This window comes from Suillus plorans, assembly GCF_016647745.1.
Source record: "Suillus plorans strain S12 chromosome Unknown HD556scaffold_75, whole genome shotgun sequence".
NCBI lineage: Eukaryota > Fungi > Basidiomycota > Agaricomycetes > Boletales > Suillaceae > Suillus > Suillus plorans.
The window spans coordinates 202104-222820 of NW_024537459.1; the positions used below are offsets into that span (position 1 = coordinate 202104).

Sequence of the window (20717 nt, forward strand, 5' to 3'; positions counted from 1 at the left end):
CTTTGGTGATGCGGCGAAGCGAAATATCGGGTGTGCAACGGTCTAGATAGGTCTCATTGGGAATAGAGCAGCGTCAATAAAACCATTCAATAAGTGACAAGAAGGTCCTGGGATACGGGCCCGAACGGCTATTGTGTTTTGTTAGTACAGTATAGTTCTTGCTGCTGATCCTGCCATATTGGGACGAGTCGACAAAAAACATCACCTTAGTTTGCTAGTTCTTCCTGATTTTTGATTGGCAGTCTGGCACCCATAAGGTAGTGATCCGTGCCGTCTTATGCACTAGTACCGACCACGTACGGGTTCGTTCAGATCCTTTCCACCATCGGTACGCGTTTTAGGGCCAAACAAAATCAATGTCTTGAACTAGTACATCAGAGGACTGGTGAGCCTGAGAAAGTTATACACCGGTATATGCAGAGCATATCCTTATTTTTGTCGCTGAAAGCAATATAAAATCATTTACGATGTCGATGCCCCAAAATCAACGCAACGCGCCCTGAAGGACTCATCAGTTCTCTGATGGCCCGCGCTAACGTCAGGTGGCGGAGGCTCTGTCAGAATGCACCTCGCTCTTCCCAGTTGTTATCAGCACCCTCAATAATTGCTGTGTTACTCTTGCTGCAGTATATTTATATTACATCAAGGTCTTAAAAACAGACCTTGATAACAACAATTGCAATGAGGTTCGGTTCCAGGTTCCAGGTTCTGATTGCGGGGGGAGATTGATGTCATTAATCACCGCTCTTGCTGGAACTCGACATGATGCATGTGACGGTCAGGGTGGAGGAGTAATCCGACAGCTCCGGTACAAGAAAAATCCGCAGCCATGCTCTAGTCAGCTCTTTAATTGATAGTGACTCGAAGAAGAAAAAAACTATTACCGGTGTCCCATGTGTTGGCGATAAGAAGTACGAGTGTGCACATGGTACCAGCCTCGGGAGGATTAGTATCCGGACGTTCTTTTCCCTTTTCAATTCGTTATCGCTTCTCGGCACCTTCGACACGTTATGTTGTCCTTTCCGGTGCTGTTATCACCGGTTGCTCTCGGACATCTTGACACTTGATATTTAATATTTGTTTTCCTCGTACAAGGCCGCTATCAGACTCGGGTGCGACTCAAACAACAACAACAACAATCTATACGCTGAAAGAAATGAGTGTTGATACATAACCAGCACTAAAAAATACCTGAAAGAATTGACCGACGCGACGTTAGAGAGCAAGGATGTACCACTCTGTCTCGTTCCTAACTTCCTTTGTCGTACTTGAAGTTGCGCCAAGAACTTAAGAACCTGAGCAGCTGACAAAATATATTATTCAGAATTCAATGTGAGCACGTTAATTCGACTAAACTCTTAATCGCTACCGTTTTCGCAAGATACTCGTGAACTTGAATGTATGTGATGAGCGAGGAACACGTCATTCCCTATACATCATTGTGCATCAGTTGGAGGGGCAAGGGGATGTCAACTGTATCTTCGAAACGAGTAACCGCTGATCGAGGGATATGAAAAGCATGCTCAACAGCCCAATCCAAAATTTTCTCATAGTTCCTGCATTGGTGGCGGGTGTTGAAGTCAGGGTATGGAATCTTGTGTCCCTGAATCCAGTCCCATGTCATCATCGTTACGTCGGCATTGCACATGAGATTCTGCCTGATCATTTCGATGCAATGATCTGTAATGTATACGATGAGCAGGAGGTGCATACATAAATGAACAAACATATGTACCAAGATGCATGCGAACTACTTCGGGTGAGTCCTGGAACGAAATATCCGTGAGTCCGTAATACTCAGACCATGAGGCCTTGCGAAGTAAATTCTGAAAAATGTGAGACATGAACGACTAGACTTTCGGTGTAGTATAGCTTACCAGACAATGGAGTTGATGAGGGGCTTCCATAGATACCATGAAGCCCCCACCAAATTCGGGTGGATATTTGACCTTGGAAGGTGAGTCTACTTCGCCGGCTTTGAGAATTTCCTCAAGTGACATCCGAGTTGGCAGCACTAAGGTTTCATGGACGCGAACAATTACCAATTAAGACGAGGGGCAAAAATTGGGCGACATACCATCGTGAGCTATCCTAGCCCAAGCAGCATCAATTTCTGGGGAAGGAGGGCCACGATAGATAGAAGGAAAGTCGAGCGTTCCATTGAATCTTACGATCGTGGATTCAACAGCACCACTTGCTGGAGCTGTGGCAAATCATCAACACTATGCTAACTGTCCGAGGATGTCTGTTCACTCACAGTATACAGGAATGTCGTCATGCAGGTTGGGCGAAGGCGTGCCCATCCATAGCGCGAAAAAGAGTATCGATGTGAATATCAACGTGCCATGACTCAACATGGGTAACACGCGAAGGATATGCAACTTGGGATGAGTTTCTGCACGGAGCCTTTCCATATAACCAAACGATTCCTCATTGCCGTTGTCGACACAATCGACGGGAGAGTACTGCATGGAATATTTGACCATGACCCTGGGGGAACTCGGTTTGCTGAACTTCGGGGTTGTAGGAATAGTCCAGAACACGCGAGGGTAGATGCGAAAAATTTAGGAGTGTATTAATTTGGAATATGTCCCCCAATCGGCTGTATCTCAGGTGTGTTAGGTTATCATACCGTTAGTGCGAGAATCACATGTCCCAGCGGAGCGCTCGAAGGTATTCAATGCGGAAGCACAGGCCTGGGATGATCAGAGAAGTGAGAAGCCATATGGTTATACGGTACTAGTACTTACGGAGAAGAGCTTCCGGGAACAAGCAATCTCCAGCCTGAGATTGATTCCATCAGTAAAACTCAAACCCCTCTATGTGCGCAGGTGCTGAGTTCCAACTTGCCCACGAGTGTGGCTTTGTTCCAAATGCATCCCAAGTATCTTAAAACCCTATGAACTTCAGATCCTTGTCTTGCGCAAGCCATGCATAAGGAATATTCTGCATCGTATTCTGTTGATGGAGTAGACGATCACGACGACACGAACCTTCTTGATAGCAATACAGAATCAAGACCTCTTCCCAGATCCCGCCCCCTTCGCTGGTCGCCATGGCTAAGCCATGGTGTGCTGATGTTCATAACGATGATGTTCTTCGTGCTATGGGCACGGGCGCCATCCATCGATGACGTGGTTCTGTACTGTAGGTAGACAAGCAGCGTCAACGTACAGGACCTTGCTTACTCGTCATAGCTCCAGCAAACGAGGCGATCGAATCCATCGGTATTGTACGATTCAATGGAACTCTGGGCACCCCTTCTATATATCGTGGCAGTCCGTCTCCAGAAATTGATGCTGCTTGGGATAGGATATCTTTTAATGGTTGCACCCTACACATCAATTACATTATAGATATTTACTGACTGTATTTCCCAGTGCGTCCAATCCGTATGACGCTTGAGCAACTTCTCAGAACAGGGGAGAAGCCCTCTCCCGTCATGGCTAGGTATCCGGAGGAATACGGTGGAGGTTACATGACAACCGTGGAATTCATTCACCAGCTCCATTGCATAGTCAGTTGTAATGCAAAGAGGTTGGTCGATCTTTACTCACTCCCCGTAGGACATGCTTCGCAGAGCCAGCTGGGGTGATAAATACTCGGATCATGACGACCATGATACCCCCGAAGACTACCGCATTCATCTCGGTAGGTACACTGTTTCCTGTCCGGACTACATCTGCTCATGTTGGTTGTGCCTCAGACCACTGCATTGAAATACTCAGGCAGAACGTTATGTGTCGTGGCGACGTAACAATGCTCACTTACGACTGGGTGGAGGGAGTCGAAGATCCTTTTCCTAACTTCAACACTCCTCACCGATGCAGAAACTTCGAGAAAGTTTTGAATTGGGTTGATGAGCATCGTGTTTTTGTCCCTAAATCCAAGATGGTACGCTTTGAGGATAACGTGGACCTGCCTTCCCCTCCTTGATTGCAGTCTCGAAATATTTTCTCCCAATGATGGCTCTCGCGTTACGCGTAGATCACGATATGACACATGTAGCAAAACAATTTACAAATATCCTTGAAAATGTTGCAAAGTCAGATGAAAATCCTATCCCTGCTGAATAAATAAATGATACCATTTGCAAAACACATGACAGCTGTAATGGGGAGCTCAGCGCGAGGGTATATGGAGACGGGTTAGCAGGAGAGTAGGGCAGGTATGATCAAAGGTAACTCACAGAGTCTTCGACGGAGCAGGCTGCGGTACCATCAACTCCTTCTTCACTTTCACCTTGATAACTCCCGGGTCATACAACTCCCTCAATCCAATACTAACCGTCTTCTTCCTCAGCTTGAAAATATGCCCGCCCTCGATATCATCCACCAGGGCTTCACGTTTATTGTTACCCTTGACGCTTGGAACCTCATTCCGTGCAGGAGATCCCGATGCATGATTCTGGACATATTGCCAGTCTCCTGCGACGCCCATCGTTTGACTGATATCCGCCGCTGCCTTAGTCCGCTCCGCATCAGGATCAGCGTATCCTAGCGATGCAGGCGTCGAGTAGTTGGCATATGGATTTGTTTGAGGCTTCTTTTGCGCAGGTGTTGCAACAGGAGCACCACGTGAAGATGGCCCGACCCCCCCAAGTCCAACACCTACGTCTTGAGCGTATGCGGCGGTCGCGGCCTGAAGCGTAACTTATTAGTGAATATATATGCAAATTGGAGACAAACGCACTTTGTTGATCTTCTCCATCTCACGTGTCTCCTCGGCCCTATCCTTTACAGCTTTCTCACCTGGTAGCCTTGTACAGCCCGCGTACAAACCGTTCGACATTGCCTTTGTGACGGACTCCATTCTCGTGGTGCTGCCTGGATGGAACATCGTCTGCGATATAGATGTTACAATACTTACAGTGATGACGTTTGCGGGACACCCAATATTCTGACATTCTTAAAGGACGGTGCGATTTAAGGACAACTTGAAGGACGTGCGATTTCGAAATTCGTGTGACTTGTCATGTGCGCGCGCCACTTGCGCTCCAACAACTTCTTGAACGTTGAACACTTGTATCACGCTCTAATATTCACGGTTTTGTCTTGTCACTTCTTGTCCGAACCGTTCAGTGTTTCGCTACGATCTTCATCGACGCATCATCTCAACTTGAACTTTGAGAATCCGTTCTTATTCTCAACTCTCGTACCATGAACTGAGTTCATCGTTCTTATGGGCAATCTGATAGCCATATGTGCTTTGCCTATTTTCCCGCCACCTCCATATCTTGCAGAGTTCCTGAGTTCCGACGAACGTGATTTATTCCATCCCATTCGAACGCTACACCGATCGACCGGACTCCTAGGTTTGACGCGAGGCCAATGTCCTGAACCTTTGCAGTGGTGAACCAACACTGCAAATATGAATTTGGGTAATTACGAAAACTGTGTGCCCATTCGACCAGTTTAGGCTGGAGCATCGTCGACGACTTAAGGGTGCAGACGAGCTGATGCGATTCAGGATATAACACCTACATGACGCGTGCTAGAATGAGCTCTCAGTCGGAGAAGATGAGATGAAGGAATTGTGCGTAGTTTCACCTTTCGGCTATTTTTCTCTATTGGTCTAGCTTAGGGAGACTAGCAATTACCTATCGTGAGTTTTTGTCATATTATTTTCATAAACCTTCGATTTGAGGAGATGTCGCAGATCCAGCTCGCGCACCACCCTATAAAAGTGGAAATAAGATATGTGACGATAAGAAGTTAAGAACAGACGCGTTCTCTATATAAATCACAGCCTTCCCGTGTCATAGAAATCTCAGTACTCACTTGAAGTTCCATGCGTTCCGCTCCACTCATCTCCCGCGTTCGTCTCATCACTGTTTTGTCATATATATATCATGATGAAGCTACTCGTACAATCATCCGAGATACAATGGCAGGCTGTTGTTACATGTACATGTATATGATCTACATAATGTTCGCAAATGGTGACTGACCCTCTAAAAATAATGTCCATCCACTAAATCTATCTGGCAGAACACAGAACAGGTCGCAACTGTACAAATGCCGCTCAGGCACTCCCATCTCAGCGCACACAGATGATATTTCTGCGAAGTATCGTGCAGCTAACGCGAAGTTACCACGCACAAAGGCGATCTCCCCCAGTCCCCGTTTGCTATACGCCTTGTAATCAAGTTGTCCTTGAATATCACAACCTTCAATGGTAGCTACGAAATGGGACTCGGCCCTGTCGTATGCGCCTGCAGTGAGCTCGATGCATGCCATACCATAAGATCTGTGGAGAAATGCGAATGCACTGCGCAGCTCGAAGAATTGGAGAGATTCTGGGGCTTTGTAGATGAGCTCCCTCGCAAGGGTATGATCCCCCTGCTTGCCTGCAACAACAGCCTTCAACACGGAATACCACACGGCATCGTGTGAACGTTCTCCCTCGAACATCTCTACAATTTTCTGTAGGATATCCATGGCTTCGGATAGCTTGCCTTTGCAAAATGCCACCTCTGCAAGCCCCACAAGTGCGTCGCGGCGGGCGAGGGAGACCCGAGTATGTGTGCATTGTAGGAGAAGGTTTTCTAAGTGCTCGTGCACCTGGACAATGTCTCCCCCGTGGTAAAGTTTGGCCCGCCAGTGCTGAATCTTGGACCGCAAGCCATAGAGGTGATCCGAGTCTAAGGACTTCACAAATAATTCGTCCGCAGGTGCTGTGAATGTGCACATCCGAGCATCATCCAAGAAATACCAAACTTGGTCTTTCATTGGTTCACTGAGATACTCCCACGACTCGGAGCGTTGAAAACCGTCCAAAAGCTGTTGGTATTGGATGAAGCGGCCTTGACATCTGCATAGGTCTGCACATTTGATAACACATGCGGCCACTATTTCGTGGTTGCCGGTGGTGAGGTAGAGTGCCTCAGCAGCTTTGAAAATCTTCATTGCGTCTGTGAGCTGGGAGAGAGTGATGTAGAGGCAGCCAAGATGCCACAAGCAATACGCTTTGAGCTCATACGTGGAGGAGTTCTCGACGACATTGAAAATAGCGGGGGCAAGGGTAGTTGGGCGAGGAAGATGCCACTTCAAGCACAACAAAAATTTTGAGCAAGCGTGATAAGTCTCCTGAGGGATATGGGCGAGGTCAAAAGCAACGACACGCTCAATGTTGAAGTGATCCGAGATAATGATATTAGCATGGCCGTCTTGTTCTTCCGAACACTGCTGGACAGTGCGATAGTAGAAGGTGCGTATCTCTCGCAAACGTGTGGAGTCAGGTAGTGGCAACGAATCTTGCACATAATGTCGAATGGGTGCGAGTACCTTGATGAAGTTGTCTTGACGATAAACAAGAGATTGCATGCGTAGAACATCGCATATAGTGTCGACGTCTTGGAGTGATGGCAACAAATCGCCAGCCAGGTTGTCGTTGAGACCCTGGGGCAAGAAGGCGATTATGGCTAAAGTACGACGACCATCCTTGCCAAGAGCTTGGATGGATGGTGAGTCGAGTGACAGCTGCATGGTGTCCGACAAGCTTTGCAGCTTTCCCTTACCGGGGTTGAGCAAGGCGCTGTGCCGATTGTTCCATCTCTTCAGTAGTACGGCTGAAGACCAGTCATTTTGCCGCGCAGTGTGTGCGAGTAAATTAATGGAAAGGGGGTGAAAATCCAACTCCCTGAGCAGGTCCTTTATTTCTTCCTTGGCATCGCTGCAACGGGCGCGGGGATAAGTTTGAAAGAACACTCTTTCTGCAGAACTCAAGTCCAATGGCGGAATGTCCCTCGTTCTCCATAGCACATCTGTTGCATTCCTTCGACTGCGTGACGTGAGGATCAGGATGACACCATGGATGTCTGCAATCTTTGCGATTGCTGGTGGTATTTTTTCGAGCGCTGACAACGCACTGGCCTCTTCAAAGGTCTCAGCATTATCAAGGACGACAAGGGAGCTAGCGGAATGAAGAAAAGTAGATATTGGGCGCAAAGGATCAGCGCCAGTGATCTCTATGCCAAGGGCCCCCGCGAAATGAGTCATGAAAGTTTCGAATGTGATAGTCGAAGGATCTAGATCGTCATAAGCCACAAAGAAGCGCCGATCAGTAAATTTTTCGATGATAAGTGGCTCGTGAAGGATGGCTTTGGCAAGAGAACTCTTTCCCATGCCTCCCGGACCGATCAATGCAATGTGTTCACTGTTGACAACGAGGGTCGTCAACTCTGCCACGAGATCATCGCGGCCATAAAACATGGAAGGTCGTGATGGAGGCTCAATTGGCTGATCCCTGACTGCATTTAGAGGACACCCACAACCCGCAGAACATGACAACTTACTTTAGAACATTGACACTGGTTGAATTGCCGTCGATTCGCAAAGCGAGCTCATCCAACCTCATGGCAATGCCAGGGAGCTCTTTCACCCTCATGGCAATGCCAGGGATCTCTTCCACCGTCATGGCAATGCCAACGAGCGTTTCAGTCTTGAGATGACATTCAGCAACAGAAGTTCAGGTCGAGTCACAGAGACGCACATCGAAGAGTTTGAGGGCACTGTCTATGTCCTTTTCCCAACTAGCAATCTGGTCGCGATCAATCGTGACAGATAAGATACTCTTGAACCATCCTTGCTTCTTCCTTGAGATTACCTTATTATTGATATCGTTAACTAACCTGCTTAGCGTTGTCAGTTTCTAGGACAGTGAAATTTGGTTTGCCTACGAGTTAAGCTCTGATAAAGCATGGGCCAAGTATCCTGGAAGATTGTCGTCGGTAGTGTCCTTGGTTGCTCTCTCGAGAATTTCCCCGATGGTCTTACATTTCTTCACTATCGCCTGGAAATCGGACTTGTTCTTGATCACCGACTATACGGACGTGAGGATTTTTTTAACCTCATTTTCAAGAGAGTGACACCGACGCACCTGCACAGTCATCAGAATACTGGCGACTGTTCCGAGTACACCCTTCGCCAGGTCACTAGGCACGACGATTTGTACGGCACTGATGCCTGCTATAGTGACATCCAGCAGTTGGCTCATATTCTTGGCCTGGGACTCAGAAGAGGCTTGTTTAGTATGTGGGTTCTATCATGATGTTAGATCAAACAGTGACACCCAAAGACGTTCCTTCTTGCCTTCGATTTTTTGGATTTTGTTGACTTTGGGCTTTTGGATGGCATCACCTCAGGCTGAAGTTGTGTGGTAGATCCTGAACTGTATTCCATTGGGTTTCAGTCGATTATTGAGTGAGCGTCTCTGCCTGCTTGTGTCGACGGTGAGAAACAGCACAGCATAAACGTATAACATCCCGGCGCCTGATACTATCCTCTGCTTCTCGCCAGGGGAAGCCTAACCAGTGACTCTCTATTAGTTGATTAGTGACCACGCTCGCACCAAGTTTTCGAAATTTCATGACCTTGGCACTGCGGCGTCGCGTCCTATGTTGAAACTAGCATCTAAAAGAGTCGAGTTGTCGAAAACGAGTTCGAACGTTGTTTTGAACAATTCGAATTCGGTCTAGCGCAGGGCGCGCATTCGTAAATGTTGTTTTCGCTCGACCGAGAGAAAAATACCATTCTGGGACCGCCGTTGTAGTAAAAACATTAGGACATGGTCCAAATATATAAAATCAATATTTTCACGAGTGATACAACTATTAACTACTAGAATGTGAATATATTAGTGGTATAGTACATGCGTTTATTCGAAAACAAAATCAGATAGTTCGTCGTTAGTTTGTTGCGAGCGCCCGCAAACGACAATACTATCTGTAAACTCGTCAAAAACAGACTTTTCATTGTCATCGAGCTGATCCAGGCTCAGAACAATATTCGTGAATGTCGAAAATGTCATCTGGCATCAGCAAAACCCTAACCCTATGTACAGCACTGCACAACCCTGCACAGCATCACAGCGTCACAGCAAGGTCCCCCCATGCACCACCTGGCTTTCCCAATAAGTAAGCCTTATTAAGCTTGGTGAATACGTGTCTCGCCTAGTTTAATTAGGCTCGGATGTAGTGAAACTCCAACACCAGCATTAAGTACTGCCCCAAAGGTCCTTTTTACCTTCTATCCCTACCAGCCAGCCCACCAAAAAGAGTAAGCAGTCCTCGGCTATACATCCCGCCCTCTCTAACTGTCGGCACTGTCCGTAACATCCCCGATTTATCCGAATCTCGCTCAACAACGGCTTCCCATGCCCCTCTGTTCTTACTTCCACACCGTCGACGTCGCTGGGTGGTATAGCCAACAATAATCACCAATATAAGTGGCTGGGCGCTGCTCTAGCCATCGCTCTAGCCCTTCTGCAAGCTTATTCTCTCAAAATACTTCCCGGATCTTGTCCTATCGACCTGCCTGTCCTGTATGCTGTCCTTCTCATTCCTTCCCCCATCAGAGGGCGCTCAGACCATGCTATCAACTATGTCCCATGGAGTTGGTTCCTCCAGACTCAAAGGGCTCTCTAAATCTGTCATCTCCCACCATTTCAGAGGACAGAATTGCCAGTCTCGCATGTTGATGGCTGGCAAGCAAACCCAGCGCCGTGAGGCAGCCGCAGCAAGTCGCCAGGCTCATATTCAAGGTACGTACTGTAGAAAATTTTCTTGCTGTTTCTCACTCTCATAACTTCCGTGCAGAAATGTCAGCTGAGGACCGCGAGATGGTTGAGGACATGATGGACGACTATGGTGTGAATATCGAGCCATTACCCTACAAATTTCCCTACTGTTCTCGCTCTCTTCTCACTATTTCCGCGCAGAGAGTGAGATAACCATGTGCTTTCGATGTGATTAGCCTACTGGAGTTCCTGATGTTACCACCCACTTATGTTCCTTCGCGAAGTTAATAAAATCAAGCAAAACATATGTTATCACTACGTGTCTGAAGGTTAACTCTCGTCAAAGTAAGGAATTTGTATAGTGAAAAGATTCGAAACAATTGAAGGTGAGAACATAGGGCAGCATACATTCAGTAGCATAGTCTAAAGATTCGAAACAATTGAAGGTGAGAACATGGGGCGGCATACATTTGATAGCGTAGTCTAAATATACGAGGCAAAAGTATCAGGATGTAGAGCTGAACATATCACAGTTAGAGAAATCAAACATAGGAAAGTCAAGACCACGACCAACAGATGATGGTACAATGGTTGATGGGCCATCTTGGGGTATGGGGCCAAAGATTTGGTCTAGCTTAGCCAATGCGGTGTAGAGACTCATGCCTCTCATGGTGTGATATGGCACTTTTCACTAGGGAGTTCATTGCACGAACTTGCAGCACCATTCTGTGTGCTATCTGCAGCTATCCCTATATGAGGCGCAGCTTTCCTGCGCCATGCGCGCACCATTCCCACGCTTCGCGATGTATATACGTGCACATGTTCCTGTGCTTGAGCGCCATATAGCGCCAGCCACCCAGAAGCATCCATCCACTGTCCACCAAGCTCTCTAGTGTGTATATTTCCATTTCCCTTATTTGCATATCGTTCCACCTTTATATTTATCATGGACTCTCACTCATATATATCTTTACATACCTTACTCGGAAGCGCTTCGGCTCCACATGACAGTGCTTAAGCGCCATATATAAGCACCAGCAGTACATACTATTACTTTTGGGAACTTATTTTTTTGGACCTCCCACTTACCACCCACATACTACCTAGCAGAGTATAGTTGCAATCTATTCCTTGACACCTCGTGCTCATATCTCTTGTCTTGCATCATATCACCACTTAAGCAAACTCACACTTACTCTCACTTGTTTCCACTCACGCGCGTGCGTGCTTCCCACGCCTCGCGCGTACCTTCGCTTTCCCGCGCTTCGCATTGGCCAACCAGTAGCGCCTTCAGCGCCTACTTCTAGAACCTTGCTGCACTTGCTTCCCCTTTAGGGTCGAACACACTTGTCTTCTCAAGAATAGCAGACTAGGCAACGCGCGACCTCACAACATTATAGATACAGTCAGGAGCATCATTTGTTCCTCTCAGTATTGTTGTACCTACAGCGGCTTCACAGTCGAAGGGAGGGCCATTGGAGGTAGAGCCATTGAAGGTAGAATCGTCGAAAGGCAGAATGTCGAAGTTAGAACGTGAGAGAGCAAGAGCGTCGGAATCGTTGCTGAACTGAGTACTGCCAGGTACATGAGGGGTAGGGGTGGTGTTGGAAGTGCCATCAGACGGCTGATGAGGAGTGTCCTCTTCCTCTTCCTCGTCATTTTCCTTGTCAGTGTCTTTGATAGTTTCTACACTCTTGTACTTCTTGCAGCGGGTCGAGTTTCCATTGGCAGTGGCTGCCGGCCTCTTATGTTTCTTGCCTTTGTCAGATCAAATCCGTCGGTGAGTATCTTCGATCTCACCACTCTCGAGCTTCTCATTGTGCTCCAGATGGATTTTCTCAAAATCTTTGTCGGTCAAAGTCTTCCAATGTGTGGTACCCAACTCCCACTTCCGAAGGAGCATCTCAAGCTCAGGGAGGGCGCTAGATACCTTGCTGAGGTTCGCAAAGGGAACATTTTCGGGCCACCCTTCTATCACGACTTGGTGATGTTGAACGACATTCCAAAAATAGTAAGCCCATTGCATCTTGGCATCGGAGTCGCCAGTGACCTCCCCTATAATACAGTGTAAGTGAATGTACCAGAAAAGAGGGGGAGGAACTTACGAAGAGTGCAGTTGATAATGTCACAGATGGACGAGTGTACATCAGAGACACGTTGTTTGTGATTTTTTGCAGCCCCTGGATGTAGATTAACATAGAGTGAGAAGAACAAAGAGCCGCAGCCACGAACCTCTCATGCCCTGGACAGCAAAGCCTTCCATTTTACTGATCAAATCTTGATTGTCGATACTCATCACAGACTGCATGAAGTGTTGTACACCTTCCATTGCAAAGGTTACACCTCGGAGGGGGGGATCGGTTGACCCACACATCACATATAGAATAGTTTCTGCACCTGTGCGACAGTTCAAGCTATTGAGCTAGTTATTAAAATTACCGTTAGCGAAACTACAAGATGAAAAACAGTAGGGGACACGTACTTCATTTTCAACAGCCTTTAGAGTTTGAGTGATGTCATTGATCTTCGACTTGGTGGAGGTGTGGAAACCAGTCATCTTCGTCAACTTCTGTTCGGCATACTCCTTGACCAGGTCTTGTTGTTCTTCCTTCGAGAGGGTATAGTACTCGGCCTTATGCTCACGAACAAGCTGCTTGAGTGCATGTCTGCCCTGGTCACCTGTAGCAGATACAATTAGTGCATGAATAGTGAGGGAGAAACCGACGAACTTACGATTCTCACTGTCCTGGTTTTTTTTTCCAACAGAACACATTCCACACATTCAGCTTGGAGTGCCTAGAGCGAAGTATTCCATGACCAATGTACAGGTCATTCTGCACACGGCGAACACTTTTATGGTGTGCTGAAGCGATGGTCTTCGTAGCATCGTCAATCTGATCCCAAGCGTTGTCAAGTGCAACCTTAAACTGACGGGACTTGGTCTGTCGGTTGGCATTAAGTATACTGCATGCTTCCTTGCTCAAAATGACCTTGGGACGGATGCGAGGCTGCATCTGAACGCGCCTCAGGGTGTTCTTGTTGTTCTTGTTGGTGTACAAAGATTGAAACAGCATTGTCTATAGAAAAACAACAAAGGGAAGTTAGTGATCAGAAGTCCAGCTCGTGTTTGAATATTTAACACACGGAGACATTGACTTGTCCCCCCGATCCACGATTTATGGTTGGGCCGCATTGAAATGACACATTGCAAAATAAGATTCCGGCATAATCTACAAGATTATAAACAATCCAAAGAGGTAAAGCATGCATAAAAACACTAGAATACCAAGGCATTTCAAAATCACCAAGAGAATGGAACATTCATGCTAGCAGCCGATTACTTTAGCACTAGCACTATGCGGGCACAGATTTGAATTGCGAACCTTAACAATCTCAGGGTCAAACAGTACACCTTGAAGGTCCGCAAGCAGTGCCCTTGACAAGAGTGCAGCTTGTTCATAAGGCAGGTCCCATGCCTGAGCCCTCAAGACAGACTCCCAACGACTGCTGCGCACAGTTTGGATTAGCAGACGTAGCTTGGGTAAGACCTCATCGCCCAATTTGAAGCGATCTAGAATGGCATCCATATTGGGTCCGATACTAATGAGTGGTGGATTAAAATTTGTGGCATCATGAGCGAGTTCCTGTTGAGCCAAAAAAGTTGGGCCAGTGTCTCTATCGGCAACAAATACTTCTGCTTGCCGGCATTGGCGAATCTGCGAACGTGGAGTTAAATTACTGGCCTTTGTGGCAACACTCGCTGCCCATTCAACTCCCTCACGAATCGCTGCAGACGGCAGCTTCTTTGAGTCTGCGTGAGCAAGAGACAAAGTTTGCAAGTTCTTCACAAAGGTCTTGGGTGCTTGCGCAGAGCACACGATATGGGCACCGGTGGCAACAAGGGGTGCAGGGAGATACTGTGGTCTGTCAGTACTGATATGAGTTGCGGGGACTTTGGAACTAAGTTAATAATTGAAGAAACAACAACAGAGGGACTTACAGTGCTTCGGCGGTTTGACATTTTCGATGTTGCAGCGCTTGGTGAAGCGCTGCAGATGAGAAAGGGGTCATACTGGCATGCATGCGGAAGCACAGCTACTCTATACATCATTTGAGATGGCCGCTCTATTGGTTCATGACACACTCATACTGTGTGGCAATGTTGGGAGTCGTTGAAGTAGGCTGGGCGTCATCGAAGATGACCGCTCTATTGGTTCATGACACACTTGTACTGTGCAGCAGTGCTGGGAGTCGTTAAAGTGGGCTGGGCATCATTGAAGATGGCCCCTCTATTGGTTCATGACACACTCATACTGTGCGGCATTGCTGGGAGTCATTGAAGTAGGCTGGGCACCATTGAAGATGGCCGCTCTATTGGTTCATGACACACTTGTACTGTGTGGCAGTGTTGTGAGTCGTTAAAGTATGCCGGGTGGTGGGGATGTTGGGCACTTAGGAAACTGCTAACAGCAGCGGATCAGAAATCCAATGCATTCAACTATAACAACTACATGTAAAAAGCAGTTAACTAAACATGTCAGTCAGTGATGGAATGTAAAAAATCAGCCATATCCTCCATTGTCGTGTCGCGCTGTAGGGATTCATTTCTGGCTGGGCTTGTAGAGACTGTTTTTACCTTACCTTATGTTGGCACTTTTGTAGCTTACATAAGCAAGTTATCTTTTCACCAGTTACCAGTAGGAGTCAGAGTACTCAGCAAGTTTTCATGATATTTCCTCTCCTCTGAGTCTTGAGCCTGGTCCAGAAACCCTTTAGGGTCGAATAGCAGCTAGGTTCTGCAAGACCCAACATTGTTCAGACTCACTCTCTGAATTGTTGTTTCTTCAACTGGAGCCCACCGCGAGGGTTTCTTGTGTTTCTAGGCTCTCTAAGCTCACCAATCATCCCACAAATTCGCCTATTATCCAACCACAGTCATTCATTACCAGCTTCTCCCACAATTCCCACTTTTCAGCATCTTGTCCTCCTCACCAGCGCACTGATAGGTGTTTTTCCCACGCGTTTTTCGAGCGGATCTCTCGCAAACTTAGAGTCGTATTTCCCACGTCCGTCCGATCATTTTGAGCCCTGGTTCATCGAATTTGGAGCAGTAGTTGTGGAGTTATTGAGTTTTTGGTGTTTTTGAGAAGTTGAGGGGAGATAAGGGTTTTCTGGGTGCTCAAAGGCCTGTCTCATCTAGCTCTTTTGGCCATTTACCATCCCTCAGTGGCTCTGTCCATTGCCCCAATCCGCTTTTTGATAGGACCAGCCCTTGTTGCCCTGCATCATACCCCTTCCTCCTCCTCCCTCTTGCACCTCCGCACTTTTTCGCACTTTCACCAGCCCATTTCGCATCGGAACCCCATAGACCCTATACCCGTTTTGAAGCCCTCGTTCATGGCTTTCATTCGCGCATATCCGCGCCTTCGCGCGCTCAGCTGTTCGCTCGCTATCCGCATTTTCGTGTTCCCCCCATTTGTTTCGCCCCAATTTTTGCGTTTTCTTTATATCTTGTCGCCCCGTGATCGCGCGCCCATCGCCTTAGGCGCGTTCTGACCGCATTCACCGCCGCTTTCCATCCATCCGCTCCGCTTCCAGATACGCCCACCTGCGCCCTCGCTACTCGCCATTTTCGCTATTTTTGCATGTTTTCACCATTTCCTTCATATCTCCCTCAGTTCTTCACCAAACCTAGTCGACCCTATACTCATTTCGAAGCCCTCGTTCGCCTCTTTCGATCCGTCTACTTCCCGTCGTCATCCGCGCAACCACCACTTCGCATTTTATCGTTTTTATCGTTTTACCAGTCCCCCAGTACTGATGCGGTTCGCCTGGCACAAGAGATGTCAGGGAAAACAGGTGCTGGGGTCATCGTTTTATTGGATTGCCCTGACCCTCACTCACTGGCGCAGTTTACCTGGCATACGCGTCAAGGAAACAAAAGGTGTTTGAGGACCCCCAGGTTAGTAGTTTTCTTAGTTTAGCTTAGCTTTGGTTTGCATAGGTAGATGACTGGGGACAGTCATGATTCAAAGTTCCCATGAGATGTAGGGATTCATTTCTGGCTGGGCTTGTAGAGACTGTTTTTACCTTACCTTATGTTGGCACTTTTGTAGCTTACATAAGGAAGTTATCTTTTCACCAGTTATCAGTATGAGTCTGAGTCTTCAGTAGTTTTTCATGATATTTCCTCTCCTCTGAGCCTTGAGCCTAGTCCAGAAACCCTTTAGGGTCGAATAGCAGCTAGGTTCTGCAAGACCCAACATTGTTCAGACTCACCATCTGAATTGTTGTACCTTCAGCGCTCCTCGCGATCAATAGCATCCATGTCAGTATAGTCAGAGCTGATAATTGCACCAATGTCATCAACATTCTGCATTGCTGCTGTGAGATAAATTAGCTTGAAATCGTGTGATGAGAGAAAAACTTGCCTGGACTTGCATGGTCATTGAGAGTTGTCGAAGTATGCTGGGCGGCAGTCGTTGGAACACAGACACCGATGTCATCAACATTCTGCATTCCTGCTGTAAGATGAATTAGCTTGAAATTCGTGCAATGAAGAGAAACTTGCCTGAATCTGCATGGTTATCAAGAGTTGTTGTACTATGCTGTGTGGTAGTTGTTGGAATATGGACACCTACACCCCTAACACATGAGAATCCAGCAAGGCTCTCGATACGATCTAAGCGATAGGAATGTACTGCATTGATAGCGGCACGCGAACGCCAATGGTGCTGCAGCTCGCAAGCAAGCCTTTGATCTGAAATGAGTAGATCCTGTATGATGGCAGTTGTTTGAATTTCTTCAGTGTGAATGGCAGTGCGTAAGCGGCGAATTTCAACGTTAAGTCGCGTAACTTCTTTATGAGCTCGACATAATTTGAAATACTTAGTAGTTGCTTTGCGATGGGCTGGTTTTGCCCAATCGTTGGTCCGAATATCAGTGCGCAAATGGCGTAAAAGATCAAACTCGCCAAGAAAACTGTAGTCAGCAATATCTTTCCATAAAATCTTCGGATGTGGGGGGTTTAGAGCGACTGCCTGGATATTGTAACGATTGATTGCATTTCGGATAGCCTCAGAATGCTGTTGCAAAGCCTTGCTGATCTGCTGACATAGCTTATACCCTATAAAAATATGTCAATGGATTTTTAATCCCAACTCGCAACTCACCTGTCCCTGACAATGACAGTTTGGAAAGCTCGAATAATCACATGACTACTAGGTGCTCCAACTCATTGAGTGCAGTGCGATACTTTCCAAGACGTGCCTCCATCTTGAACTGGTTGTATTCTGGCCCGCCTATCTCCCATCGTGCTTCCACAGCTAGCTGTATTTCTACATGTGCCACTAGCGCTTCAGTGTGCTGTAATTTGCGTATGAGGAGTCGACACAGATGTGAGCTTGGGCAAGTGCTTGATTGATCTTCTCCAAGCTGCTGGCAGCGATGCCAGTAAGGGCATTATTGGCTGCTTGGCGTGCTGAGTCCCAATCAGTCCTAATATTTTCAAGTTAGATGCATTTACATGGAAAAATAACACATAGTACTCACCTCTGTTCGGCTAGTTCATCAAGTGCTTCAACATAGCATATACAGATCTGGTCTCTTGCAGGTGGCTGCTTCAAGCTATCAAGATAGGCGAGTTCTTCCTGGAGGTAGTGAGGGAAGTCTTCATCGACAATATTCAGTTCAGCTTTGATAGCAGTCAACTCAGCAGTGAGGATTTGAACCAATTTAAGAGCTTCTCGATGGTGGTTCCACAGAAAGTTGCCTAATGGACATTAAATAATTTCATCATTGAGGAACAACGTTAGAAAGAGCTTACTGAGAGCAGCATATTTATCATCATTCCAAAACGTGAAGTGTTGTTCAATTGTCTGGTGCCAGTGGAATGTGCTTGCATGTCGGGTGCCACGAGCAAGTGCATTTGATGCTGAAAATATATGTTCGCAGCCCTCTCCTTCGCTGTGTCCAGTTCCCATAATATATACTGGATGCCAATCAAGCTGACATTTCCGATTGTGGGCATGCCCGTGAAAGGCACCGACCATGAGACGAAAGCCAAGCTGGCGCGCTCGCGGCCCCAGAGAACTATTACCTAGTGTTTTTGTGAATGCACATCCGATATCATAAGCACAAGCTCCATCCTTGCCATAGACAGTAAGGAGCTTGTCAAGAATGGCAAGCGGATATTTCGACCTAATATATCAGTAAAGCTTAGTTGACAAGCAAAAATGAACCTACAATTCTCCGCTTCGGATCATGTCGCAAGCTAGAAGTACGAAGCGATGGCGACACACAGCTATGAAAATGCCCAATTCATTGAATACTGAAAACATCTTCTTGCGTACTTCGGGGCCGGCGTTTTTCCACCGATCTGCACAGCTGAATGAACCAGGGTTGATTTCAACTGCCGGATCATCCTCCCAATTACTGCCTTCGTCTGGTGCCACCTATACATCATATTCAGAGGGTTATCAAGCAAACAATGAACACGTACCGTTCGTGGTTGGACTTCACCATTGAACTTGTCTACAGTCCCAGGATCAATCCAAAAATCAGAGCGAGCCTTATGAGAGTCTAGTCATGCACTTGTCCCATATATTGTAGAGTCCCATCTCTTCAGACTATTGTTGCCATTGATTGACACGAGCCAGTTGAATTCCAGTTTGGGCTCATCCTCGAGTACATAGAAACATGCTGGGCATGAGTTGAGAAGGCGCCAATGCGGAGTATTGCATTTGAGGGCTGCACAAAGACGCTGATCAACACGATAAAGAATTTCGACATATACATCAAAAGCAGCTGATAGTTGCATGGTGAGGTAAGGGCGGTGTAGAAACAACTATACAGAGAGGAACAAATGATGCTCCAGACTGTATTTGTAAATGTTGTGAGGTCGCGCATTGCCTAGTCTGCTATACCTGAGACGACAAGTGCGTTCGACCCTAAAGGGGAAGCAAGTGCAGCAAGGATCTGATAGTAGGCACTGAAGGCGCTACTGGTCGGCCAATGCGAAGCGCAGGAAAGCGCAAGACGTGGGAAAGCGAAGGTATGCGCGAGGCGCGGGAAGCGTGCACGCGCGTGAGCAGAAACAAGTGACAGTAAGTGTAAGTTTGCTTAAGTGATGATAGATGGAAAACAAGAGATGTGAGCGCGAGGTGTCAAAGAATAGATTGCAACTATATTCTGCTAGGTAGTAGATGGGTAAGCGGGAGGTAGAGTAATGTGAAAAGTAAGTTGAAAAAGTTCAAAAGTGAAAAGTGGGTAATAGTATGTAATGCTGGCACTTAAGTATGGCGCCTAAGCGCTGTCATGCGGAGCCAAATCGCTACCGAGTGAGGTATGTAAAGATATATGTAAGTAAGGGTCCATGATAAAAATAAGGTGGAACAATACACAGATAAGAGAAATAGGAATATACGCACTAGGGAACTTGGTGGACAGTGGATGGATGCTTCCGGATGGCTGGCGCTATAGGGCGCTCAAGCGCGGGAAAGCGCGCGCGCGTATACATCGTAAAGCGTGGGAAGTTGTGCGCGCATGCTGCGCATTGCGTGGGAAAGCTGCACCTCATAAGGGAATAGCTGTGGATAGCACACAGAGTGATGCTACAAGTTCGTGCTATGTACTCCCTAGTGAATACTGCCATATCATGCAATGAGAGGCATGAGTCTCTACAGCGGTAAGGGATCTGTAAGGGCAACTATATTAAAAGTTGCATAATTACCCAGGTGTGTACTTACATCATGAAGAAAGCAGAGCGTTTTGCACTGTGCTTGAAAACTAAACATTGGACACACTCGGTGTGTCTGGCGGTATGCAGCTAGAGTTCGCAGAGATATGGCAACACTCAGATACAATGGTGCATAGGGCTGTTCGCCGTACACCGTATTACGGTCGCTGTATCTGTACCGTTGGCTGTTTTGGCCTTCAGTTGACGGTTACGGTGTACAGGTATCAAAGTACCGTATGTTGCCGTATTTGTATGGCCGTATACGGCCGTAATACGGGGTAAGTACGGCTTTTCTATAAACTACATGCCTTGACGCTACATGCAGTAGGCACATGTCTTATTTCTCAACGAGTTGTTCCGGACCTGATCCTCACACCATGGAAATCCTGCGCCTCATTCGCCGACAATCTATAGACACTGGAATGATTGGTGATCAGTTGCCTTGTTGTCTAATTTTTCTTCC

The 20717-nt window shown here is 47.0% G+C and overlaps 7 protein-coding genes across 7 annotated transcripts; 1 reads left to right on the forward strand and 6 right to left on the reverse strand.

The window, feature by feature from the left end:
• Nucleotides 1-1429: 1429 nt before the first annotated feature.
• HD556DRAFT_1246342 (uncharacterized protein) lies at nucleotides 1430-2204 on the reverse strand (the record flags this gene model as incomplete). Its single annotated transcript, XM_041298601.1, has 4 exons — nucleotides 1430-1680; nucleotides 1736-1826; nucleotides 1878-2014; nucleotides 2078-2204. Coding segments are annotated over 4 exons (606 nt in total), but the record flags the coding sequence as incomplete, so codon positions are not given.
• A 546-nt stretch (nucleotides 2205-2750) lies between these two features.
• Nucleotides 2751-4053, forward strand: HD556DRAFT_940453 (uncharacterized protein). Its single transcript, XM_041312080.1, has 5 exons — nucleotides 2751-3147; nucleotides 3198-3326; nucleotides 3381-3517; nucleotides 3567-3651; nucleotides 3707-4053. Exons 1-5 carry the CDS (start codon nucleotides 2931-2933, stop codon nucleotides 3934-3936), a joined length of 798 nt encoding a protein of 265 aa, XP_041155099.1. The 5' UTR covers nucleotides 2751-2930; the 3' UTR covers nucleotides 3937-4053.
• A 116-nt stretch (nucleotides 4054-4169) lies between these two features.
• HD556DRAFT_1521352 (uncharacterized protein) lies at nucleotides 4170-4906 on the reverse strand (the record flags this gene model as incomplete). Its single annotated transcript, XM_041309170.1, has 3 exons — nucleotides 4170-4641; nucleotides 4693-4729; nucleotides 4752-4906. 3 exons carry the CDS (start codon nucleotides 4904-4906, stop codon nucleotides 4186-4188), a joined length of 648 nt encoding a protein of 215 aa, XP_041155100.1. The 3' UTR covers nucleotides 4170-4185.
• Nucleotides 4907-5545: 639 nt separating this feature from the next.
• Nucleotides 5546-9409, reverse strand: HD556DRAFT_1407784 (uncharacterized protein). Its single transcript, XM_041304061.1, is given in 9 exon segments — nucleotides 5546-5614; nucleotides 5626-8247; nucleotides 8297-8442; nucleotides 8494-8632; nucleotides 8681-8823; nucleotides 8881-9007; nucleotides 9100-9221; nucleotides 9258-9279; nucleotides 9296-9409. The coding sequence occupies 5 exon segments, from the start codon at nucleotides 8995-8997 to the stop codon at nucleotides 5922-5924; spliced, it is 2871 nt and encodes a 956-aa protein (XP_041155101.1). The 5' UTR covers nucleotides 8998-9007; nucleotides 9100-9221; nucleotides 9258-9279; nucleotides 9296-9409; the 3' UTR covers nucleotides 5546-5614; nucleotides 5626-5921.
• Nucleotides 9410-12286: 2877 nt separating this feature from the next.
• HD556DRAFT_1246258 (uncharacterized protein) lies at nucleotides 12287-13532 on the reverse strand (the record flags this gene model as incomplete). Its single annotated transcript, XM_041298595.1, has 5 exons — nucleotides 12287-12573; nucleotides 12624-12698; nucleotides 12751-12940; nucleotides 13001-13184; nucleotides 13261-13532. The coding sequence occupies 5 exons, from the start codon at nucleotides 13530-13532 to the stop codon at nucleotides 12287-12289; spliced, it is 1008 nt and encodes a 335-aa protein (XP_041155102.1).
• A 3684-nt stretch (nucleotides 13533-17216) lies between these two features.
• On the reverse strand, nucleotides 17217-17624 carry HD556DRAFT_1198465 (uncharacterized protein; the record flags this gene model as incomplete). Its single annotated transcript, XM_041296326.1, has 1 exon — nucleotides 17217-17624. A coding segment is annotated over one exon (408 nt), but the record flags the coding sequence as incomplete, so codon positions are not given.
• A 103-nt stretch (nucleotides 17625-17727) lies between these two features.
• Nucleotides 17728-19041, reverse strand: HD556DRAFT_1312529 (uncharacterized protein; the record flags this gene model as incomplete). Its single annotated transcript, XM_041300668.1, has 8 exons — nucleotides 17728-17883; nucleotides 17910-18015; nucleotides 18070-18289; nucleotides 18344-18717; nucleotides 18763-18790; nucleotides 18819-18820; nucleotides 18870-18971; nucleotides 19019-19041. The coding sequence occupies 8 exons, from the start codon at nucleotides 19039-19041 to the stop codon at nucleotides 17728-17730; spliced, it is 1011 nt and encodes a 336-aa protein (XP_041155104.1).
• Nucleotides 19042-20717: the final 1676 nt, after the last annotated feature.